The 24,356-nt window shown below is 35.4% G+C and overlaps 1 protein-coding gene across 3 annotated transcripts in view; it reads left to right on the forward strand.

Annotated features, from left to right (window-relative positions):
- Window positions 1-24,356, forward strand: part of PAN3 (poly(A) specific ribonuclease subunit PAN3) — a 131,980-nt gene that overhangs the window by 93,283 nt on the left and 14,341 nt on the right. For 2 of the 3 annotated variants that reach the window (XM_044249515.1, XM_044249517.1), the window contains 10 exons: window positions 656-903; window positions 2,034-2,090; window positions 3,428-3,532; window positions 4,351-4,408; window positions 12,238-12,399; window positions 12,636-12,752; window positions 12,840-12,941; window positions 17,163-17,328; window positions 18,636-18,726; window positions 23,205-23,344. In XM_044249515.1, the coding sequence (XP_044105450.1) occupies window positions 656-903; window positions 2,034-2,090; window positions 3,428-3,532; window positions 4,351-4,408; window positions 12,238-12,399; window positions 12,636-12,752; window positions 12,840-12,941; window positions 17,163-17,328; window positions 18,636-18,726; window positions 23,205-23,344 (1,246 nt within the window). The remainder of the gene's footprint in view (window positions 1-655; window positions 904-2,033; window positions 2,091-3,427; window positions 3,533-4,350; window positions 4,409-12,237; window positions 12,400-12,635; window positions 12,753-12,839; window positions 12,942-17,162; window positions 17,329-18,635; window positions 18,727-23,204; window positions 23,345-24,356) is intronic. The other variant, XM_044249516.1, reaches the window with a different exon arrangement.

Here is a 24,356-nt window from a genome sequence, read left to right on the forward strand (position 1 = left end):
TTAGAGTTAAAGATAAAAGGCATCAGAACAGTATATTGCTTGGTTAAAAAATGTAATGTATAAGATGTCATGTATTTCATCTAAGACTAGACTTAGTTGTTCTGCTTTTTCAAACCATTCTGTTAATTGTATTTGGCCAAAAGAAGAAGTCTAGTAAAACTCATTAAATAGTTTGGTTTTTAATACTATAGTACTTTAGGGTAACATGGTGTTTGTATTGTTAATAGCCATAGCTTTAAATAATTCTTCACAAAAAGGGAATTAGGTCCTTTATGAAAGAAAGGCTTTCAAAAAGGCTTTCAAGAGTCTCAGTTTGTTATTTCTCATTTTTCCATTAAATTAATTTGTCAAATTACTAATGATTCTTACTGTTGAAGTTTCTCATGTAAACCTTGATATGGAGGAGACTATTCTTGCAATAAATTTCCTAGTTTATTTGAAAATGTCTATCTTTGAAAAAAGAAACATCTTTACATTTGCTTTCATCAAAGCTTTCTCTAAAACAAACCAAGATAAAATTATGGCTTTTATTTTTGCCCTTGAATTTGCTAAAGATGATGTTTCTTCCAAATGAATGTTTGCATTTTAATTTTCCAGATGTGTTTCTTTAAAACCAATTTTTGCTCCCTAAGAAGCATTTTTATATCTTCTTCAGGAATGTCCCTGTCTGCTGGATCTTCCCCTCTTCATTCTCCCAAGATCACTCCACATACTTCTCCTGCTCCTAGAAGAAGAAGTCACACTCCAAATCCAGCAAATTACATGGTGCCTTCTAGTGCCTCTACACCTGTTAATAATCCTGTTTCTCAGACTCCATCGTCTGGTCAGGTGATCCAAAAGGAAACTGTCGGTGGGACGACTTACTTCTATACAGACACAACCCCAGCACCTTTGAGTGGAATGGTATGTCTGCATTAAAGGAGAAGTGATAGTACTCTTACAACAGTTTCTTCTTATTAATGAGATTAATGAGGAGGTTTACCCCCTCTTGCATCTTTTTATTGTGATGTGAAAAAGTGAGTATTTGATTTTCTAACTTAGACGATAATTCTAATCTCTCCTTATCTCTTCAAAGTAAACTGTTTCTGCAGTAATAATAATTCCAGTTTTGGACAAATCTGGTTTTAATCACAAATGAAATTATATTCAAGCTCTAGTTCAGTGCTTCATGGCATGTTTTGTTCATGGGGTTACCTTTTACTTGTGCTACCTAGAGCTGAGGTTTGCTACACTTGTTTATAGTTATAGGTGGTTTTACTTTTAGTAAGAAGTCAGCGAAAGTAGATGGTTTCTTATCCTAGTTACTGAAAGCAAACTCATGATCAACTCTTGCTTCAGATGAGGCAGTGATTCTGGATAGTGGAGGACCCGTAATAAGAGGTCTCCAAAATGGGTTTTTGGTAAGGAGGGGGGAAACCCAGGGCAGGCCCCTGATCATGGGTGAGGAAAGAACTAACGAGGGAGGAGGGAAAGGGCAGAGAGGGAAATGTCGTCATGTTCCACAAATTGTACCTTTTAGCTTAATTACTATGTCTGTGTTCAAAAATTGTTTTTTAATTAATACAGTAAAAAAAAGAAATAGTAGTTGAAAATCTCGTGAGTTAGAAAGGCAAATTCCATGAAAACATAAGAGCTGATCTAAATTGTAGACATTTGACATAATTTCAGATGATAGTTTCATCAATTTTAAATGAAAAGTGTATTTGGATTTTAGTAAGCAGATTTTGATCTCACAAGTTAAATCAATGGTTTATTTTGATTAATATTTTACTAAAAGGCAATTTGAATGGAAAGATGACAAAGTTCTTTTATATTTTTTAAGCGTCTCAGTCCTGCCATTGTTTCGTGACTCATGAATCTTAGTACCTCTGAACCCATTTCCCCAGTTGTAAGTGGGGATAATAATACCTGACCTCTTTATGAGAAATAAGTGTTAAAACTTTTATAGAAGTACTTGTAAATTATATAAAATGCTTTTTAAAAACCAATAAATAGCTAATAGTTTTGTTCTGTTTTGTTTTGTTTTTGGTCAGAGATCTTTCAAAAATTATCAGAGAACAGCTTGCCGAACAGAAGGTCAAATAATTGAGGTAGAGTAGAGACTTTCCTTGGTTCTTTCAAGTAAGAATTCCATCAATGTTTTACCTTTTTTGGGGGTTTATTATATTTTGTAATTATTTACATTTTTATTATATTTTATCATATTTGTAGAAAGAGAAAATTTAATCTATAAAGAGGTTCTTTTGTCACAAAACTGTCTCAACTGTTTTTGTAGAGATTATATATGGCACATTTTTATGATGTTTTTACCCTTCAGACCACTCTTAAAAATATGCTCATGGTAAACCTGAGGTGGTTAAGCCAAACTGTGCTATCTGGTGTAAGAAAACCAAGGCAAGAAAAAGGAGGTATTATTCTCCCTACAGATAAAGGTCAAAGGAAACCTTACAGGTATTGCGAAACCACTTCCTGATTGAGATTCAGAGCAAGAGTAATCATCTGAGGGCAGCAGAAATCAGCTGAATTCATTTTTCAAAGGGCGGGGTGGGTGGGGGAGTGTTTCAGCTTGTAAAATGAAGAAAGAGAAGATAGTTTAGAATGTACCGCGATTTTGTGTCAGGGACCAGTGAAGAGGAAGGAGAGGCATAGGAAAAGAGAAGAAGCAAGGGGTGGGAAGAGTTCAGTTCCGAAAAGCTGGAAGATTTAGTAACTTGGCTGTAGTTTGCCCAGAAAGTATTTAAGTAGATTGTTGCTCCCTTCTGTTCACCTAAGCTGCAAACCCAGACCCAGAGTAAGTCAGCAGGTCCTCTTTAGGATTGTAGTTTGAGGTGTTTAGCCAGGTCTATGGCCATACCACCCTGAACACGCCCGATCTTGTCTGATCCCAGAAGCTAAGCAGGGTCGGGCCTGGTTAGTACGGGCCTGGTTAGTACTTGGATGGGAGAAGTGTTTAGCCAGTATGTACACAACGGTTTGTTTAGGTTGGCCACAAAAAGCCCGTCAAGGGGGTGGTTCTTTGGTGAGCCAGGGCAATGTTACCTCATTATCTGACTGAATCCAAACACTTTGAATATCTGCTTTCATCCTCTCTTTCAGCTGCTTAAAAAATATTTACAAACTATAACTTTTCTTCCAAAGAGCAGCTTTGGCTTCTCATTGGAAGTTAAATTTTACTGTAGTCAAAGAAATGTTTCCTTTCTCGTTCGATTTTTATATTCATTATTACATTATGAGATTATTTTTAAAGTGAGTTCATTCAAAAAGTATAGTAATAACAGCTCTTCTGAGGTGTTTAATTTATTATCATTAAAATGTATTCATTTATCTATCACTGTCATTTAAAGATTAAAACTTTATCAAAACAATGATAAAGCTTATCAGTTGAGAACAATTGGTCATTACATTTCCCGCCTCCCTACCTTTTTAGGTATTTCCAAACTATCATATTTATCCTCCAACTGCACCTCATGTTGCTTATATGCAACCAAAAGCAAATGCACCTTCCTTCTTCATGGCTGATGAACTCCGACAGGTATGTTTTCAGAGTCCCTGGTGGAAATACTTCATGTCTGTTGTGCTTTAGCAAACAACTGGAGAAAGAACAAAGCTCTTTTCAAATCATACAACTTAATCAAATATGCTGTACTAAAGTGATAGAATTTAGAATTTATGAGTTCTCATTGATTTGTTTATTTAAGGAAACCTGTTATTCAAGAAAATTGCAAGTATTTATTGGGACATAAAACAGACAAGCTGTTTAAATGGGACACCTTTTTATACTTCCTATCCTGTACATTGAAAAGTCTCTCTAATGTAATTAAATAAATTATTTAAGTGGTTTTTAACCTTCAGACAACTTTTTGCTAATATCTATAGGATGAGAATAAGTAGTTTGGCCTAGAAATAAACCTTATTTTAAAAGAGCTTAAAATTTTCTATAAAGTAAGTTTTATCAAATAGTTTTTTTAAGGTAAACTAACCTAGGTGCTATTTGATATGTAGAATTTCATTTTATACTTATATTCTCAGAAAAATTTTTATTTTACAGAAGTAGGTTATACCAGTATTGTATCAGTGTTGACAAGTGAATTACTGACAAGCTTAGAGTTGGCCTTGAGTTTGCCACCACAGGGTTAGTTATGTGCTTTGGGTTATAGACAGCCAACCCTAATTGTGGCTAGGTCTGTCCTATCTAGTTAGACATTTTATCATTATTAGAAATATCATTTCATGTTATTAACATTAAAAAGTACACATGCCCCAAAATATTAATACTTATGTTAGTTATAATAGAAAATCCGATTTCAGAAGCTATGTTTATATATAAATATACTTGTTTTCTTTTCTTAGGAGCTGATTAACAGGCATTTAATAACAATGGCTCAAATTGATCAAGCAGATATGCCAGGTAAAATATGAATATGAATTTATCCTTTTAAAGGATATTATAATCTTTACGTACATGTTTTTATGTCTTGAGCAGCAGTTGCTAGTTATGAATATATTTATTTGAAATCTACTTTCGAAGAGTTCCAAGATGCCACTGATCATGTAGTTACTTCACTTTTGTGACAATATTCTAGTTCGTTTAAAAAAAAAAAAAAAGTGCTTTTAGAATTCATGGTGATTTATATCACTGTGCACGGAAATATTAGTGTCTTCTGAAACTTGATGAAAAACGGATAAACAGAGGGGGAAGGTAATTACTATTTTTGAAACTATGGTGTACCAGTGTGCTAATTAAATTCTTTATGTCTTACTTTCTCACAAAAATTTTATGACCTAGATATGAATACTATCTTTCCCCTCTTATGTATGAGGACAACTGAAGTTGACAGGAAGGCTAAGTAACTTGGCTAGTAATCAGCTAGTTGGGTCAGAATTTAAACCTAGGTTTTTCTGATTGTACCACAGTGTTTCTTAGAATGCAATTAAAATCTCTTTCCTTAGCTTATTCTGTATATAGCAAGATTAAATATGGTATAATTGAGCAGAACTTTACAAATAAGGAAGTAGGAATACATGTGCCATAGAGATAATCTCAAAACATGCAGTTGTAATCAAGGATTCAGCATAGACCACTGTGTATGTTGTTGATTGCTAAAGAATTAAAAGAACTATGTCTACCTATTATGCCTCAAGACCAATCTTTTCAGTTTAGAACTTACCATAGCCTTGAGATTTTCAGGTTGGAATTTTCCCTCATTATTTAACATTGTCTGTGAGGCCCTAGCCAGGGTAAAAGGAGAAAATAGGTTTATTTTTGCCTTTCTAGTCTTTATGATGTCAATCATGTATAAATAATATAATTGGAGATTAGACATAATTTGAAATTATGATAGAATTTAGGAAATAGCTGGATATAAGATTAATACATGTCAGTTAAATGACTATAGACCAGTAGCCAATTAACTTCAAAATATGATGAAAAGATGTTACTTGCAGTCGTTTCAGGTTATCAGCAGCTAGGAATAAATACAGCAAAAGATATGTGAAATAATCTCAATGGGGGAGACTTACTAAGAGATATCAAGTAAGATGAATAAATAGAGTAAAATGCTATATTAGAAATAGGAAGACATAATGGTTAAAATGTCGGGTTTTCTAAACTGATGTGTAGGTTCGTTATAATTGCAGTCAAAGCATGCGAGCTGTTTTTACTCATAATTCTTCTGACGCCGATTTTGTGTCCTAACTATTTATTAAGGGCTCAGCCCCACAGAAATACTCCTGTTTCAGATGCCAGCTGAAATGGGTTACCCAGGCTACCCACACTGTGTGTGGCCAACTACATATTTGGGGGTTTCCACAACCACTACCACCACTTCCCCATCCCCCCACCCCACTGTTTCAGTAATTTTGCTACAATGACTCACTTTAGGTACTACTGCCTGTTTAGTATAGGGGATACAACTCAGAACAGGCAAATGGAAGAGATTTTAGGGCGAAGTAAGGTGGGGGAGGGGGGCGGGGCTATGCATAACCTTTCCAGGTGTGCCACTTTCCTAGTACCTCAGCGTTTTCATCAACTTGTAAACTCTCTGAATTCTACTGTTAAGATTTTGTGTTTGTTTTCATTCTAATTGGAAGTTTCATTGTGTGAGCAGGGTTGATGAAATCTTTAGCTTTTAGTGGTGAACTGAATCTTTAACTTCTTTGTCTAACGTGGGAGTTAGGAGAGAGGGGTGAAAGTCCTAAACTTGAGATCAAAGTTTGATCTTTATTTTTTAAAATTATATTATAGCATAAGAGAGCTTTTCATACTATATGATAAAATTTATCAAAGAGCAAAGGGCCGAGACTACCTAAGTTACTTTGAAGATGATGATCAAGAATCTGGGTGTATTGAGGGAGGGAAGGCATGATTTGAGTCTGTAATAACTGTGGACAGGGCAATGGATTAGACAAATCGGTTAATGGACAGGGCTAAGGAGAGCCTGGACACATTCTGTGGTATACGTGGCATTGTCAGTGGGGAAAGGAGGCATTGGAAAAATGGTTTTCTTTATGGGAAAAGATAAAATTGGATCATTATCTTTAGCCACATCTGAAAATCAATTCCAAGTTGATTAAGAACTCAACTGTATAAAACAAAACTATAGAAACTCTTACTATAAAATCGGTGAATAGATTTAATATTTCAGTGGGGAAAGATTTCCTCTACAGAAGACAAAGATCATTGTCTCTTAAAGAAAATACTGATAAATTTTACTAAATTAGAATTAAAAACAATCCAAAGATACTCAGAGTAAAGAAAAAACCTGGAAGAAGGTATTCACACAGCTGATGAAGAATATAAAAAACATGATCAGGTAAAAGCATAAATGACTCAATTGAAAAAGGGCCAAAGGAGAGGAGTAGGCATGTGAAGAAAGAAGAAAATCACATGACCAATAGATATATGACAAGATGTTGAACATCATTGATAATTAGGGGAAAATACAAATAAGATATCATTTTATTCATTCATTCATTCATTTATGGATTATATTTATTTATTTGCAAGGGAGAGAGAATGAGCAGTGGGGAGGAGCAAAGGCGGGACCAGAGAGAAGCAGACTCCCTGCTGAGCAGGAAGCCCAATGCGGGGCTCTATTCCAGGACCAGGAGATCATGACTCAAACCAAAGGCATTTAGCTGACTGAGCCACTCAGGAGCTTGATTTTAAAGTCTCATCGTATAAAGTATTAGGATACGGATCTGCAGGTTCTCCAGTACACTATTGTTGGTACTATAAATTGGTGAACCTGTTACCACTTTGAAAAACTCCTAAAGTTGAGTATCTGGTATGCAATATGATCCAGCAATTCTCTTCTGGAACTACATAAACTCCTATACATTTTCTTTTATTTCTTTCTTTTTTTTAAAGATTATATTTATTTATTTGACACACACACACACACACACAGAGGGCACAAGCAGGGGGGAGTGGCAGGCAGAGGGAGATTGAGAAGAAGCAGGCTCCCCGCAGAGCAGGGGAAGTCTGATACAGAACTCCATTCCAGGATTCTGGAATCATGACCAGAGCTGAAGGCAGTGGCTTAATCAACTGAGCCACCCAGGTGCCCCTCCCATACATTTTCAAATGCAAAATGTGTAAAGTATCCATATTGATGTTGCTTAAAATAGCAGAAACTTTGATTTATTCAAATGATAGTGGAACATTGTACAGTGGCTTAAATGAAGAAAGTTTACTGACATGCAATAATATAGAAGACTCTCAGTAATGTAATAGTAAAGTTAGTTGCAAGAGACTACATATAGCATAATAGCTTTTTGTAAAGTTAACTAAAATTATGTATTTACATTTAAGTAAATGTATGTATATGCGTATGTGTGTATTTTTATTTAATAAAACTATAAAAAGAGAAGGAAGTGAGAGAAGGAAGGCAGAGGTTGGTAGAGAGCCATATATTTAGATGTAGGTTAAAGTAATTGAGCTTTTGAGTGCTGAGTTTGCAGATGCTTATTATGTTATTAAGCATAATTAAATAAAAGCAGTCCCTGCATAGACATGAACCTGTGATTTGAGTGTCACAAGCTAAAGGTTATGGTTAATCCAGTTCTGTGCCCCTGTGTTCAACAAATTTTAATAAATGCTTTTTTTTTCTGTCACTGTTCTAACTTCTCTTTTTCGTGTCTTATGTTTACTGTTAATCTTCATCTCATGTTGACTTGTTTATTAGTGTTTGGTCTTGCTGGTGGTTTGTTGTTTTTTTTTTCTCTTCCATTCTCTGCTTCATACTCCCACCAGATTAGTACTTCTCAACTTTGAAATCATAATTTATTTCCTGTAGATCAGGGGTTCCCCAACAGGAATGATTTTCCCCCTCACGGGTCATTTGGCAATGTCTGGAACAGTTGTGGTTGTCACACCTGGCAGTGGAGTGCTACTGGCTACTAGCAGGTTGCTTCATACCCTACAATACACAGAACAGTCCACGACGACAGTGAGTGATCCAGTCCAGTATGTCCATAGTGCTGAGGTTAAGAAACAGTAGTGAGTCTCAGACAGTCGATACCTTAGATCCAGCCTATCATTCTGTATGTTCTTTGAGGGGAGGTAGGTTTGAGTAGAGCAAAGACACTGACGTTTTCTTTTTTTATCATTATTGTTAGTATTATTTGGTGGACTTGGATCCCAGCTAACACTTGGGGCTGAACTAAAGAGTGCAGCTCTGTCCAAGTTGATTTTTCTTTATTTTGATTTTTGATATTTAATGATTTAGGCATCCCCTTTTATTCATAAAGGCACTTCCCTTTATTCGTAGTCTTCCAAGTTGATTTTTCTTTATTTTGATTTTTTATATTTGATGATTTAGGCATCCCCTTTTATTCATAAAGGCACTTCCCTTTATTCGTACTTAATTTCGTGCATTTGTTCAGTTGAGCTAGGAACAAAGAAAGAACAGAGCAACAATGAATAGTCCTATCAGTGGAAACATTTGGTTTTTAAGGTTAATATTAGGCCACATTTGATTATTTCAGGGTAGAGTGAGAAATACAGTGTTAAAAGGTTACTCTCTGAAACAAGGTAAAATCATAATATACAAACATAAAAAGCATTTTGAAGATTATATTTAAGTCATGAGCCTTTTATAAGACCTATTACAGAGCAGGAATATTAAAATGAATGTGCACACTGGCTTTTTCATAGAGGAGGATAGGAGTTATTTTTGCATTGCTAGCAATTAGCTCCATGCAGATTGGGTGTAAAATATCTCCATAGCATCAGAATCAGACACTGGAAGGATATCCTTTGGATAGTGCCTAGTATTCTACTGATCCATAGTTTTGTTTGTTTGTTTGTTTGTTTGTTTTTCCTGCAGTGTAGAGAATTCAACCTGCCTTGTTTGAAAGTACAAATAGGAATCAAGGAGTTAAGAGTGTAAGATTTTTAGTTGATTGTGTCCCTCACTCACTCTTTGTCCCACTGATGCTATGAGTGCCACTGCTTGGCATAGTGAGTTTCTGGTCCTTAGTGTAGCACTTCAAGTTCCCTCTGATCCAGTCCCAACATAACTCTGTCAGTCTTTTCTCTACTTGGCTCCTCCTCCGTGGTGTACCATATTCTCCCACCACATGAGATTTTGCAGTTCCTGAACACAGTTCAGGAACACAGTTCCTGAACACATTCAAGCCTTGGTGGTGGTGGTTCTCTTCACTCCTTCGCCATAAAGCAAAGCCCTCTTCTTAGGTCATTTGAGCTCACTGAAAGCAGTCTCATCCTTCAGTTTGTAATATATGTAGTATATGTACCAAATCTTCTGTTATATCTTTCAGTATCCTTGGGAATGGCTCCCTTCTCCCTTCTGTTTCCATGTGTAGTGGTTCTCAAACTCTGGTCCTTGGCCCAGCAGCATCTTTTCTGTATCACCTGGAAACCTGTTAGAATGGCAAATTCTTAGGCCCTACTTAAGATCTACTAAATAAACACTGGGCACGAGGCCCAACAGACTAAATTAATCCTCTCTATGATTCTGAGGGGTGCTAAAATGTAAGGACCAGTGCCATAGTGAGTTGTACTAGTTCCATAGCTATTTTCCTTTTACTGTATTGTGTTTTCTGTAAATCTGTCGTTCTTTTCTAAGTGTCTCGATAACCTGTATTTCATTAATACGGGTTCACCAATACATAGTAGGCACTTAATTATATTTTTACTATTTTGAAATTAATGACTTCCTCTTATTAGATGCTCCTCATGAAATACCCAGAAAACAAAATTGTATTCATCATCTGTATGTGGAAATTACACTGATTATTAAAATAATAAATGGGCAGAAATTACAGCTATATTCCCTTGTGTGTATATACTTGTACTGCTTTATTTCAGAAGAACATACTACTTGACCTTGTTTTGAAAGTTAGATTGAATCAGTGTTTATTTTGCAGTATGGCCAAAATACTGTCTGGGAGTTAGGAGCACAGGACTATAAAAAATCAGAGTCCAGAGTTTGCATCCCAACTCCCTGTCTAGACATGTGGTCCTTATTTTCCTTACTTATTAAATAGAGAGTTCTGTCTCCTTTGGTTTCAAAAACTAAGAGTTAGTGAATGTACGAATTTAGTAAAGGCAAGAGGGGTCATTTTGAATCTGTCTTCTGGAATGACAGTTTTTTTCATAGAGTTTTATATGTATTTCTTAACAGTCATAAGTAAAAAATTATTGGTGGTTTTCATCTAGTTTGGTTTTTTTGGTTTTGTTTTTAAAAAGATTTACTGCTGTGTTTTAAAAATAGTGTTAAACATGGTTGCCTGGGTGGCTTAGTTGGCTAAGTGTCTGACTCTTGCTTTGTCTCAGGTCATGATTTCAGGGTTGTGAGATGAAGACCCACGTTGGGTTCTGCATTCATTGTGGAGTGCTCTTAAGATTCTGTCCCTCTCCCTCTGCCCCCCCTCCCCCTTCCCGCTTGCTTGTACCTGTTCTCTTTCTCTAGTGAAAAATAAAAATAAAAAAATATAAATAGTGTTAAACATATTTATTATAACAAATTTGGCAAGTGTGAACTAGTGTAAAGAAGAGAAGGGGCGCCTGGGTGGCTCAGTGGGTTAAAGCCACTGCCTTCGGCTCAGGTCATGATCCCAGGGTCCTGTGATAGAGCCCCGCATCGGGCTCTCTGCTCAGCAGGGAGCCTGCTTCCTCCTCTCTGCCTGCCTCTCTGCCTACTTGTAATCTCTGTCTGTCAAATAAATAAATAAAATCTTTAAAAAAAAAAAAAGAATAAAAATCCTCCCACTCAGAGGTTACAATTGTTAACGTTTTTGCTGTATTCCTTAGATGATTTTCTGTGCATATTCTGCATGTTCACTAGCTTGCTTTTCATTTGAAATATCTTGAACATTCCTGAGCCATTCAAGATTATTTAACAGAATGGAAGCTGTCCAGTTGGAAAATGTAATTTGATTGTATGTGAAGCATTAGAAAACTCTTGTCGTTTTGGATTGTAAAACCAGTAACAGAAAAGAAATTGCCTATACTCTGTAGAGAAACCAGTCACTGAATACATTTAGTCTTTATAAGAAACAACAAATTGGGATTCAAGATAAATTGTTTTTTTTTAATGCCTAACTAGAGTATCATGAGCAAATTCCAATGCATTATCCTGGTTATTCTTAAACATAATTTTTCTTACTTTGAGGAACATTGAAAGCATAAGGGTAAAGTTGTTTTCAATTTTTTTCTTTTACATTTTGCTAGGAATTAAAATTGTGCTATTCTACCCTATGGTTGAATGTTTTGATAGATTGCCATATTTACACATACATACACAGACGTGTCACACATATGCTCTAACTTAATGTTACTTGTTCTGAATTTCTTTAGGCCTTAAAAAACAAGAATGCATATGCTTAACACCACTAAGTATATTTTGTGTAAACTTTATAGACGCAAAATCTGTCTTGATTTTTATTCAACATCAGAATCATTAAATGTTTAACATCTCTAAGTGAGAACATAAATTGTTTCTAATAGCTGAGAAACAAAGAGTTGTTTTGTTAGAGATAAGAAATATTTTTGATGTATGAAATCTGGTTGTTCTTTTGTTGTTTTATAATGCCTATTTTTATTGATAGTGAGACCAGTTTGGTTTATAGAATTGTTACGAATGTTGACTCTTCCAGAATTCAAAAGTATGTTTTGATATCAGTGGTTTATGGTAGATTGGGTTTCTTTATTTCTCTGAAAGATTGATGAATATCAGGAAATTAAAGTTGTCTTCCTATGAATTACTCTAGCAGTTCCTACAGAAGTTGACAGCTACCATAGCCTGTTCCCTCTAGAACCACTGCCACCACCCAACCGGATACAGAAATCAAGTAATTTTGGATACATTACATCTTGCTACAAAGCTGTAAATAGCAAAGATGATCTGCCATATTGCCTTCGGAGGATACATGGTAAGGAAGATAAATTATCCTCTTTTTGAAGCATGTTATTGAGGCTAAGATTACTGAAATATTCCTGCATATATTTATTTACTTAATATGCAAGTTTAAAGGATAATAAATAAACATATTTCATTTGGAAATTAATAACTCACAAATGATACATAACATGGCTTTTTCTTCACGTTTCTGATGGAATAAAGGGGAGATGTCACTTACAGTTGAGTCGAAAAGATTTTCTTTTCCAGGTTTTCGTCTTGTTAACACAAAGTGCATGGTGTTGGTCGATATGTGGAAAAAAATTCAGCATTCAAATATTGTAACCTTGCGTGAAGTATTTACCACTAAAGCATTTGCAGAGCCTTGTGAGTAATTTGTACTTGTCTTTCTGCTTATGGGCTTCATTATTTGAAGTCAGATTGCAGTAATGAGTGTTTGTGTTTTATTTTAAGCTCTTGTGTTTGCATATGATTTCCATGCTGGAGGAGAGACTATGATGAGCAGACACTTTAATGACCCTAATGCTGATGCCTATTTCACAAAGAGAAAGTGGGGTAAGAAAAAGATGCAAACGCACTATGTTTTGACAAATGCTTTTGCTCTGTGAAAGAGTAGTTTTGTATTTTAAAATGTATGTAAATTTGTCCCTGTAATCAATGCACCTTAAAAAGAAATGTCTTAAAGAATTGAAGTCAATCTGTAACCAGCTGGAAAATAGGGTAGTGTGTGTTTCACACCCTGAGATGAAGACAGGGTGTGAAAGATTCATGGAGGTATTTGAAGACTGAATAACCAAGAATATGATAAAAGTTTTTTCCTTTTAAACATTTTTTTTTTTAAATACAGTGCTTTCTGAAGAAAGACTGTTTGAAAAATGATGCCTGTAGCTTCACTGCCCAAAGCACAGCCATTATCATCTCTTTGTATATTTCTTTCCGGTCTTGGTTTTTTGTTTTGGTTTGGTTTTTTTTGGTCTCCTTTCATATCCTTTCCTTTTCCTTTTATCATTTTGTGTCACCGCATCTTTCATTTATTTTAAGTATTTTCTTTTTTTAATCTTTTTTATTTTATTTCTTTTTTTAAAATTTAATTTTTCTTCAGTGTTCCAAAATTCATTGTTTATGCACCATACCCAGTGCTCCATGCAATACGTGCCCTCCATAATACCCACTACCAGGCTTACCCCACCCCCACTCCCAAAACCCCCATTTTCCCCTAAGTTTTATATTCTCTGAATATAATTTAATGACTCATAGTCCAGTGTGACTATATAGCATTTATGAAATGATTTTCCTAAAAAGATGCCTTTTTTTAAAGGTAGGACTTCATGTTACTTAAGGAATTAGTCTTTGAAATAAATTCTCAGGTAGCATTTACTTAAGCAGGAATATATTCTTTTTTTTGCTCCTTTCCAGTATTCGTAGTTCAAAGAACCAAAATATTGTAGCTATGTTCCAATAGATGTTTATTAAAGGGTAAAATAACTTCAGAGTAAAAGTAGGTCCATTTTGAGATGTCTGTTAATTAACTTCTATTTGGAGAGGAAAATGTATGTATCATTCTCTTGTTTAGGGACAGGAAAAGAAGCATTGAATTCTTTTTAAAAAATGTTTATTATTGAAGTTGACAAACCATTGCATTTTTTACTGTGGCTTTTAATCTCTTTAAAATTTTCTTGAGTACATACTGAGAAAAACTAAGGAGAAAGAAAGCTGTGAAGGCACGTTATACTATCTTTTGAATTGTGACTCCTTAAAGACTCTGAATTATGGATAAAAATATATTACTTCTGTTTACTTGTAACTTTGCTTTCTGGCAGTTGGAAGAAGAAAGCTGTGGTTACATGGCTGTTTTCACGTTAAAAATCTGGTCATATGGTGTGGTCATTTTTTTTTCCTTTTGCCTTGTCATCTGTAGACACATACATAATTTTGTTGAAGGGGATGTGGTATAACTTTTCCTATAGATGAATATGAATATAGCTGTAGTTGTTCAAGTTTATTTTAGTAGTAACACCTGTGAGATGACTGTTGGCTTTAATTTATAGCTGGGTTTCTCAACCTCAGCACTGTTGACATTTAGGGCTAGATAATGATTTTGTGGGGGCTGTCCTGTGCATTCCAGGATGTTAAGCAGCAGCCCTGGCCTCTACCCTCTAGATGCCAATAGCAAGCCCCTTCTCCAGTAGTGACACCAAAAATAGCTCCATACATTGCCAAGTGTGACCTAAGGAGCTGAATTGACCCCTGTTGAGAACCACTGATGATAGCACTCCTTTCTAGTTAGTGATTTAATCTTTATTTTTGGTGTTGATTGATTATTTGATGTATTATGTTTACATTTTCAAAGGAGTCATTCCTTTTTCTGATACTTGAAAGTAATGTTTGAGTAGTAGATTTCCTTGGACATACTGTATATTCTTCGATTTGTAGGAACTTCTCATATGAGGCAATTGTCAGTTTTACTGTTGTAAATATTTAAGGAAGAAAAAAGTGTGTGTATAAACTTTTGGAGAGACATAGATGGAAGTCTAACGTTTTCTTATATTATTTAACTTGGTACAAATTAAAAGATTACATAAAAGAAATATACTAGTTTAGAAAATGGGAATAATAATCATGTCATACTGTACTATAGGAGTTGTGATGAGAGGTTTAAAATGGCACCAGGAGGCTCTGCTGCTTTTAACAATAATAAAGGTTAAGACAGAGTCTGGCACAGAGTAAGCAAGTACTGTGTTTGCTATAAATACTTTTTTCTTATTACCATGTTTATTAAATAGTTTGATCTAAAGTCTTCATAGTCGTCTTTGATGATGTCTTGGCACTTGTCACTAGAGCCACTTTTTGAGTTATTTAACACTGTTTTCCAGAATGTGTTATCTTCAACCTGTTGAAATTGAGGGAAAGCAGTTTTTAAATATTGTATTTGTTTTTTCTTGGAAATGTTATCCCAGTCCACAGATTTGCTCTTTATTACCTCTACAATTAACATTTAACTGTGTTGCTCTTATACCTAATTCACAAAAAATTTGTTCACAGTCATAAGAACACTTGAATTTATAAGGTCGTATTCCCTGAAATAATTAAAAAATCTTTATTAAATTTATGTGGCTCCTTTTCCACTGATTTACGGGTTAACAGTGACCCAGGAAATAGTATTAAGAAGGATTTTTTTTCTTTTTTAAGATTTTATTTATTTGAGAGAGGGAGAATGTGAAAGGGGGGAAGGGCAGAGGGAGAAGCAGACTCCCCGCTGAGCAGGGAGCCCGATAGGGACTCGATCCTGGGACTCCAGGATCATGATGTGAGCTGAAGGCAGTCGCTTAATGGACTAAGCCAGTCAGGCACCCTCAAGAAGCACTTAAACAAGAGATGAGGGGCATCTGGGCCACTCAGTCAGTTAAGCACCCAATTCTCGATTTGGGCTCAAGTTACGATCTCAGAGTCGTGAGATCAAGCCCTACATCGGGCTCCGTGCTGGGCATGGAACCTGCTTAAGCTTCTCTCTCTCCTCCTCTCCCTTTTCCCCTCCCCGCTCCCAGCTCCCTCCCACCCCTGTTTGTGTGTCTGTTCTGTCTCTCTCTCAAAAAAAAAAAGATAGACTCAGAATTTTCCTCTCATGATAGATTGGATTATTTTTGTTTAATTATTAGATTTGATATTATTAGATATTATATTAGATGGTAATACTCAGTGTTTTACATTTTTATTTTTATGAGTTGGATACCATCCTGCCTAACTGACATGGCTGTAAGAAACGAGACTGGGAAGTTTATGGAGAATAAGAAAATATTCAGCATAAATGATGGTAGAGACTCATTTTTCTTTCAAGCCACAGAATGAAATTGTTCACCTACCTGAACAGTAATAGAGGCTAAGATTATTTTAAGTAAAATAATAATCTTCACCATCCTGTTTTTTTTTTTTAAGATTTTATTTATTTATTTGACAGAGAAAGATCACAAGTAGGCAGAGAGGCAGGCAGAGAGAGAGGAAGGGAAGCAGGCTCCCTGCTGAGCAGAGAGCCCGATGCGGGACTCGATCCCACGACCCTGAGATCATGACCTGAGCCGAAGGCAGTGGCTTAACCCACTGAGCCACCCAGGCGCCCCACCATCCTGTTTTTATTCAGAATTTACATTATTTGGTTCACAACTAAATAAATATAAATTCTTTAAATAATTTTGTTTATTCGGCAATTACAACAGTCACAGAAAAGAGAACTTCAGTGAGAGCTCTGCTCTGCTAACAGTATAAAGGTATGATCTTGTAAATAGGAAATTGGAGTTTGTCTCTTAATTTCTTACTAATAAACTAAAATTTATATATAAATAAATAAAATATAAACTTATATTTATATTTTAATATATGATATATATTAATAAACATATAAGTTTATGTGTATATTAATATACACAGTATATATTAATATATACATACATACATGTGTGTATGTAGGTATGTACAAATTGACAAGTTATAGGGCGCCTGAGAGGCTCAGATGGTTAAGTGTCTGCCTTCGGCTCAGGTTGTGATCCCGGGAACCTGGGATCTAGTCCCACATAGAGCTCTCTGCTCAGTGGGAAGCCTTCTTCTCCTATTACTCTCCTTCTGTATGCACACTCTCTCAAATAAACAAATAAAACTTTTGAAATAAATAAATTGACAAATTGTGCCATGATACATGAATTTTTTTATTAATTTTGGTTTGATGTTTTAGTATTTCAGTTAGTTATTTAAAAGTTATTTCAGTTAGTCATTTTTGTTTTGTAGGTCAGCATGATGGACCATTGCCCAGACAGCATGCAGGATTATTGCCAGAGTCTCTTATTTGGGCATATATCGTCCAACTGAGTTCTGCATTGCGTACTATTCACACAGCAGGTTTGGCATGTCGAGTTATGGACCCAACAAAGATTCTAATAACTGGCAAAACAAGGTACTAGCGTTTTGAGTTTTGGTTTCTTTATTGCATGTCTAACCTATGACAGCTTAGTAAACTGATTTAATTTTACCTTTTCATGTATTCCATCCAGAACAACTGCTGTGACTTTGAGTTCATTTGTAAGTTTAAAAAAGAAATGTTGAATTCTTAATAAAATGCCTGGTTATTAACCAAGAATCTTGTAAGGGTTTGGAAAGTATATATAGTTAGGGTTGGAGGGATATAGACATAATATCAATATACCTTTTCTGTGTGTAACTGTGGTTCTCAGATTGTAGCATGAAACAGAATTACCTGGAGGGCTCATTAATAAGCACACTCTAGGGCGCCTGGGTGGCTCAGTGGGTTAAGCCGCTGCCTTCGGCTCAGGTCATGATCCCAGGATTCTGGGATCGAGTCCCGCATCGGGCTCTCTGCTCAGCGGGGAGCCTGCTTCCCTCTCTCTCTCTGCCTGCCTCTCTGTCTACTTGTAATCTCTCTCTGTCAAATAAATAAATAAAATCTTAAAAAAAAAAAAAAAAATAAGCACACTCTATTGGGTTCTACCCCAGAGTTCTCCTTCAGTAGGCCTGACAATTTACATTTCCAGCAAGTTCTTAGGTGATGCTATTGCTGTTAGTGAACCAGTGGAGTCCCCTGCTTTGAGAACCTGACACAAAATCAAGTAACAGCCCTCGACTTCACCACTTTTATTTGAATTACTCTAATTTTGAGAGTTATCTCAGACAGCATAGCATAAAGAGCTTAAGATTTGGTACCTGGTTATTTGGGTTCATCATATTCTAAGTCTGTTAGTTGCTATTTATATGATCCTGAGCAAGTTCTGTAACTTCTGTGTATGCAACAACTTTGTAAGACAGGTACTATTATTATCTGTTCCACATTTATAAGGTACCTCTCTCAGAAGATTATTAAAAGGATTGAATGATTAATATATGTAAAATTGAATGACTAATACATGTGAGTGGTACCTAATACATCTTCAGCAAATGTGAGAAATCTAATTAGTTCTCTTTCATGAATAACTAATAAAGAAGCAGCTTGGTGTGGTGAAACGACCACTGGCCTGGTAGTCAGAGAGTTGTAGTCCTGACTTTATTCATTTCTGGTTTCTATAACATTATAGGCCTGTCATTAGTATTTTTGAGCCTTAATTTCCAACTCATCTCTAAAGTGGTGTTTGATAGAGGTTACATGGGGAGGTTAGACTAGATAATATTCTGAGATCCTTCCTAATAATATTGGAAGTGTTAAAAAAATTTCATTCTAATAATTTTTTTAAAATTCTCTGGTCTTTAAAGGTTGCGAGTAAATTGTGTTGGAGTTTTTGATGTTTTAACATTTGATAACAGTCAGAATAATAATCCATTGGCATTAATGGCTCAATACCAGGTGAGTAAGAATGAACATGGGTACTTCCTTAATAACTTAAGGCTTGATTTTCTTTTAAGATTTTATTTATTTTTAAAGTGTTTCTGGGGTGTTAAATCATATTTCAATTTATTCTGGGGGTGTCTCTGTACCAGCTGTGAACATTTATTTCTTAATCACTGTTAAGAATGTAGTGTAGAGCCCTAACAAGTGGGAATATAGAAAGTTAATGACAGTGTCAAAGACTAACTGTTCAAATGAAAATGTATTTATGTGATGAGGAAATTTTTCCTCAGCATAGATTATAACAGATTAATTAGTTGAATAAATAATATTAATTGACATTTTCCTTTTTTCAATTCTTTAATGTGTTAAAATTATAGCTGCTATTTTTACTTTTAGGTACTGTCCCCCTACCAATCCAAAAATTTTAGAAATATTTTTGAAGGAATATTATTGTATTGCCATTTTTAAAATATTTTCTTTTGCATACTCCTTGTATATAATCAGAATTTGATTCTAGTCTAGTCATAATAATGGTGTAAATCTAGGCCCCTTTGATGTTTTTTGCTGTTTATTTCATACTTCTTGATTCATACAAGGCCTAGGAGAATAAGACCCTGTCTCTGCAGGGAGCATTAAGTGTGTTGCTTTTGCCTTGATTACTCTGTGCAAGTAACACAGCTCTGTAAAGTAATTATTTCATATCATTCATCATTGCAGTACTTCACATTTTTTAGAGGATATGCAGGTGCTGTTTTAAGACCATGATAATTTTTGTGTGAGAAATTTTTGGTGTTTCTGAACATTTATTAACTGATAGAAGTTTGATATAAGGCAGAATCTCTTAATTACATGGAGAAACAAGGAAGGAAAAAAACACTTTACCTTTTCTCTGCCTTCTCATTTCGACTTGTTTAAATCCTTTAAAAAAATATTTTAGTTTGCTTTATATTATAAGGCAAAATTTTTGAACAAAAAGAAAAAGAATGAAAACTAGTAGAGTCTAAGTAGTGCCTAGTAATCCAATTCATGTGTAAACCTCTTCTTTTACTGCAGAACCAGGGACAGTACAGTCCCCAAGATTTAGAGCCACTCATCACTTTGAGTTGTATGCAGACTTTTCACATCTTCCTTCCCCTCTGCTCCTGCCCAGCCAAACTCAGCAGCAGCCAAGCTGTCCTGGTTGGTAGCACCATCTAGTGGGCACCGGACAGAAGAATTTGACTACTGTTTCCCCCAGCAGCTTTCTTCTGCCAAAGGGGATTTGTTCACTCTTTCTTATCAAGGGTGGTGGTTCTTAGTGACTTTCCTTCTTAGCTTCTTATACCTGGTGCCTAACTAACAAGCTCTGGAGATTTTTCTTCCTAATCCCTTTGCTTCTAGAAGTGACTGATTATTGATTGAAATACTAGTGATTTTTCATGTATCCAGAAAAATAATATTGAATTTTTGAGGAGAAATTAGACATTATTTAGAACCAGTGCCACCTAACTTTATTGCAAGTATCTGGAAACCCCAGGTCCTCACTAAAAAATGAAACCCCTTACAGTTTTGTTTTTTTACAAGTATAGCCTTAAGGCTCTCATTCTTCTTTATTCTTGAATAGAGTTCTTAAAAAAAATATATATATATACTGGTATAAGACTACTTTGATTTTGGTTTTCTTTGAGTATCATAGCAGTATTATCTTCCCTTTTTTTCTTTGTAAATATACATTATTTCAGTTATGTTAGTGGTTGTGTAGTTACCTTGAAAAACAACTCTTTTTAAGAAAAAGTAACCCTAGAATTCCAAACAAACAACTCTTAAGTAAGCATTTGGGACAATTGATTGGTAAGCTAGGAACTGCCATCATTCATAAACTCAGGCTGCTTTCAACCAGTCATCACCTTCCCTTTATTTTCCAGCAGTAAAGGATATCTCAGTTTTTCTTTTTTTTTCCCCCCTTTATTTTTTGGGGGTGGGTGATGTTTGTGTGGAAGATTTTTCATATAGCTTATGGTAAGGTAAAGGAGAGAATTAAAGATAGTCCCAGTGGGGGATTGTGATTGTAGAGAAGAGGGTACATGAGAAAGGAGTGCATTGTTTCTTGTAGTCTATTTTTCATAGTCTGTTTCAGACACGTGAATAGAGACTGACTTTCAGTAAAGTGGACATAAGTAGAGCCATAGATAGAATCAGAGAAAAATCAAGAAATCAAGAATCAGGAAGAAACTGAAAATGAGTGGGGGGAAAACCTCCAGAATTCAACAAATGGGGGGAAAAACCAGATGGAGGTAAGAAGCAAAATAACAAATGGAAAACTATTTAGCTGGCAAATAAGGAAAGGAGAGTTACTAAGCTTTTATGATGTTGAACTCTCTTAATTAAACAGGACTTCATGAACCTCTTAGTTAAAATCATTTCTAATTTAATCTGGATTATGTGATGTGTATACCTTATTTCTAAAAGTGGGCATTCCCACCTTGAGTCAGCTTTAGAAAGGTGGTGGGATGTATTCAAAATCAGATGTTCTTATTTTAAAATCCCATCCAGTCTTTTAGCTATCTTGGACTTTGTTTTCCTGTCTCATTAATAGGAAATACTGGAGTGTTCTAGGTGGGAGGTTTAGTTACAGCATCAATTCAGGGTGGAGCCAAACTGAAAATTCTATTGTTTTAAGGGTTGGGAGGCTGTGTATTGGTACATGCTGCTCAGATACTTGGTAACTAATAGCAGCCTTCAGTTTGCTGAGGATATGGGATTGAAACACAGAAATTTACATTTAGCATTTACATGTACTGATTTCTCTTGACCCACATTTTTATGGTTTCATTATATAACTTGGAATATTTTACTTGACCTTGAGGATGATTGAGGGGAATCCTTTTTGAGTTCGTTCATAGCAGTGCCCTCCGGAGAACAGAAATGTTGGCAACCGTAATGTGTTCCTTCCCATGCCACCTCCCCTCCTGCCTTTCTGGGCTCCTAACTCTATACCATGAATGAAGTTGTAAAAAGTTTCTTTGACGTAAATCCTTGGCATCTCTTTTTCTGATAGAATCAGTAGTTTTTTAAATCCGTGTTTCCACTGGTTATAGGATCTCATGTTCAAAGTGTCAGATTCATCAATGCTGGTTTTGGATGAATTTTTGAATTTGGATTTTTTGATGTTATTTTAGTAATGGGAGTTTGACTTCTTCTTTATACTTTATTATAAAATGTTGTATAAAATGTTAAGGGTAGTTGTATAGTGCTTAAGTTTCATTAGTGACTTCCTTCAAATATTCACCTATTTTGCAACTATACCATTTATAAACGTCCCATGTTTCACAAAGCCAGTGGTTCTTAACCCTGGCTGCATACCAGAATTCTTGTGGAAACTTTGAAAAAGTTGTAATACCTAGAGTTTACTCCAGACTGGTAACACCAGAATTGGGGTCAAGGGGATGGATGGTCACAGGGTGATTTTTTTTTTTTTTAAGCTCCTCAGTTGATTTTAATGTATAGTTAGATTTGAAAACTTTTTATAGTAAATCAGTATTTAGTAAATGTATCCAGTAATTCAGATCAGGTCTCAGATCTTGAAGATCTACAGTTTTCTGTCGAAATTACTTCGAATGATTGTATTTAACGCTGAGCTATTCCATTCTCCTAGGCATATAATTATTATAGTTACCTGCTAAGAAGGGCCACTTTGGATAACCATTCTGTTTCCTGGAGTTGTAATAGGTAATAGAGAGCTTACCTCAATTCAGCTAGCTGTCTTTTGAAAATTCTTTTAGAAGGAAAGCCTCAGAGTGGTAAATCTTAAAAAATAAACAGGTAGGGAAGTAAGCAGGCAGGCAGATAGAGAGATATTTAAGTAGATACCAAGTGGCTACAGAGCTCTCAAAAAACTGTTACAATATAAGGAAAAAATTTTGGAAATAAAGACAGGATGTCATTGGGGTTTGCAGTGTTTTCGATGTTCTAGAAAACATGCTCTGAAATCAGGTAATGGTTATGTTGTGTTCGGAATAAAGGAATAACTTTTCCTCAAATAATTCTTCAAACTCCCACTGTATTTTGGGTATAATGGAAAGTAAAAAGGGGGCATACTATAAGTTGTAATGATCATAGTAAAGCGAGTATATAGTAACCAGCCTTAAATTTCTTGTAATAAGAATGTCAGCTCTGTCTAAATTTTAAAAAAAAAAATTTTTTTTTTAATTTTAAAGCAGCAATTCCATAGTTGGCTTGTAAATTGCTCAGGTAATGTTTCTTGGAGCTACATTGATCAGAATTGTCTGGGTGCTTTTAAAATGTTGGGCCTGCTCTTCAGACTTACTGAATGAGAATCTCTGGTGGAGAGGCTCATCTTACCAGCTCCCAGGTGATTCTGAGCACCAGTATTTGAGAAACCTGTGCTGGGAGTTCTGCAGCTTTTTAGTAAAGGTGCCGGCAGTAGTGGCAGTGTGTTATATTTGTGCCTTATAAAATAAAAATTAAAAGTTATATTTATTCTTCCATGTCAGCAAGCAGATCTGATATCATTAGGAAAAGTTGTGTTGGCTTTGGCTTGCAACTCTTTGGCAGGAATTCAGCGAGAGAATTTACAGAAAGCCATGGAACTGGTGACAATCAACTACTCCTCTGACCTGAAGAATCTGATTTTGTAAGTTTTGCAATACAATTAAATGTATGTAATGATCATGAGATGAGACAGATTTTTCATAAAGACCTTTTAATAGATTGTATTTTAGTTCTTACTATTCAAAATCAGGCAGAACACAGTTAACCTTTAAATTCTTTATTGTTAAGTATATATTTCTTTGAATAAATTCATATACCAGTGTATTTATTTAGTTACTGATGTTTTAAACATTTGGCCTCTAAAGTTGCATTGGTATTCACTAGCTACATAAACTTTTTAAGTTTAAAATAAAATAAATTAGTTCTTCAGTTGCACTAGCCACATTTCAAGAGCTCAAAAGCCACATGTGGCTTCTGGCTAATACATCCCATAATCTCAGAAAGTGCAGTTCGACAGTGCTGCTCTAGAGTGATCGGTATCTCTCTGAATGCTGTCATAAATAAACAAACCTCTGATGTGATCCAGTTACAGACTATGTAGCCAAAACATCCACTCCAGAAAGTATGTTCATCAGGGTCCCTTTGCTTCTACTCTATTATCTTCAGACTGTCAAGAAGTCCCTGAGTATAGGCTTGAAATGTATTTGACTTGGGAGGAACCCACTATGGAGTACAATCATCACAGAAAGACTCAGACACACACCTGTCTGAGATAAACATTGGGGAATTCTAGAGGGTGGACAACCATAATTCTATTCTAAGTTATTCTAGAGAATAGACACTGGGCTATCTCTTGACATTTTTCCCATACTGTTCTAGAAGCGGTTGGAGCACAATGATCCTTTTCAGTGTCTTAGTTTTAAGCTGTTCCTTCTGTTTTTTTTTTGTTTGTTTTTGTTTTTGTTTTTTTTTGTAGTCTTGGATGGCTCAGTTTCTTTTTTGGACTAGTCCTGGATATAGAATTGAGGGTTAGAGGATGGGGATGCCCACTTGTGCTTTGTTACACTAGTGTAAATGTCCTTGCTCATGACAGAGTCCTGGAAGCCAGTAGTTGCCCAGTGTTCCTATTAATAATCAGATGATTGCTCTTTCAA

Source organism: Neovison vison, chromosome 5 (genome assembly GCF_020171115.1).
Source record: "Neovison vison isolate M4711 chromosome 5, ASM_NN_V1, whole genome shotgun sequence".
In the NCBI taxonomy this organism is placed as follows: domain Eukaryota; kingdom Metazoa; phylum Chordata; class Mammalia; order Carnivora; family Mustelidae; genus Neogale; species Neogale vison.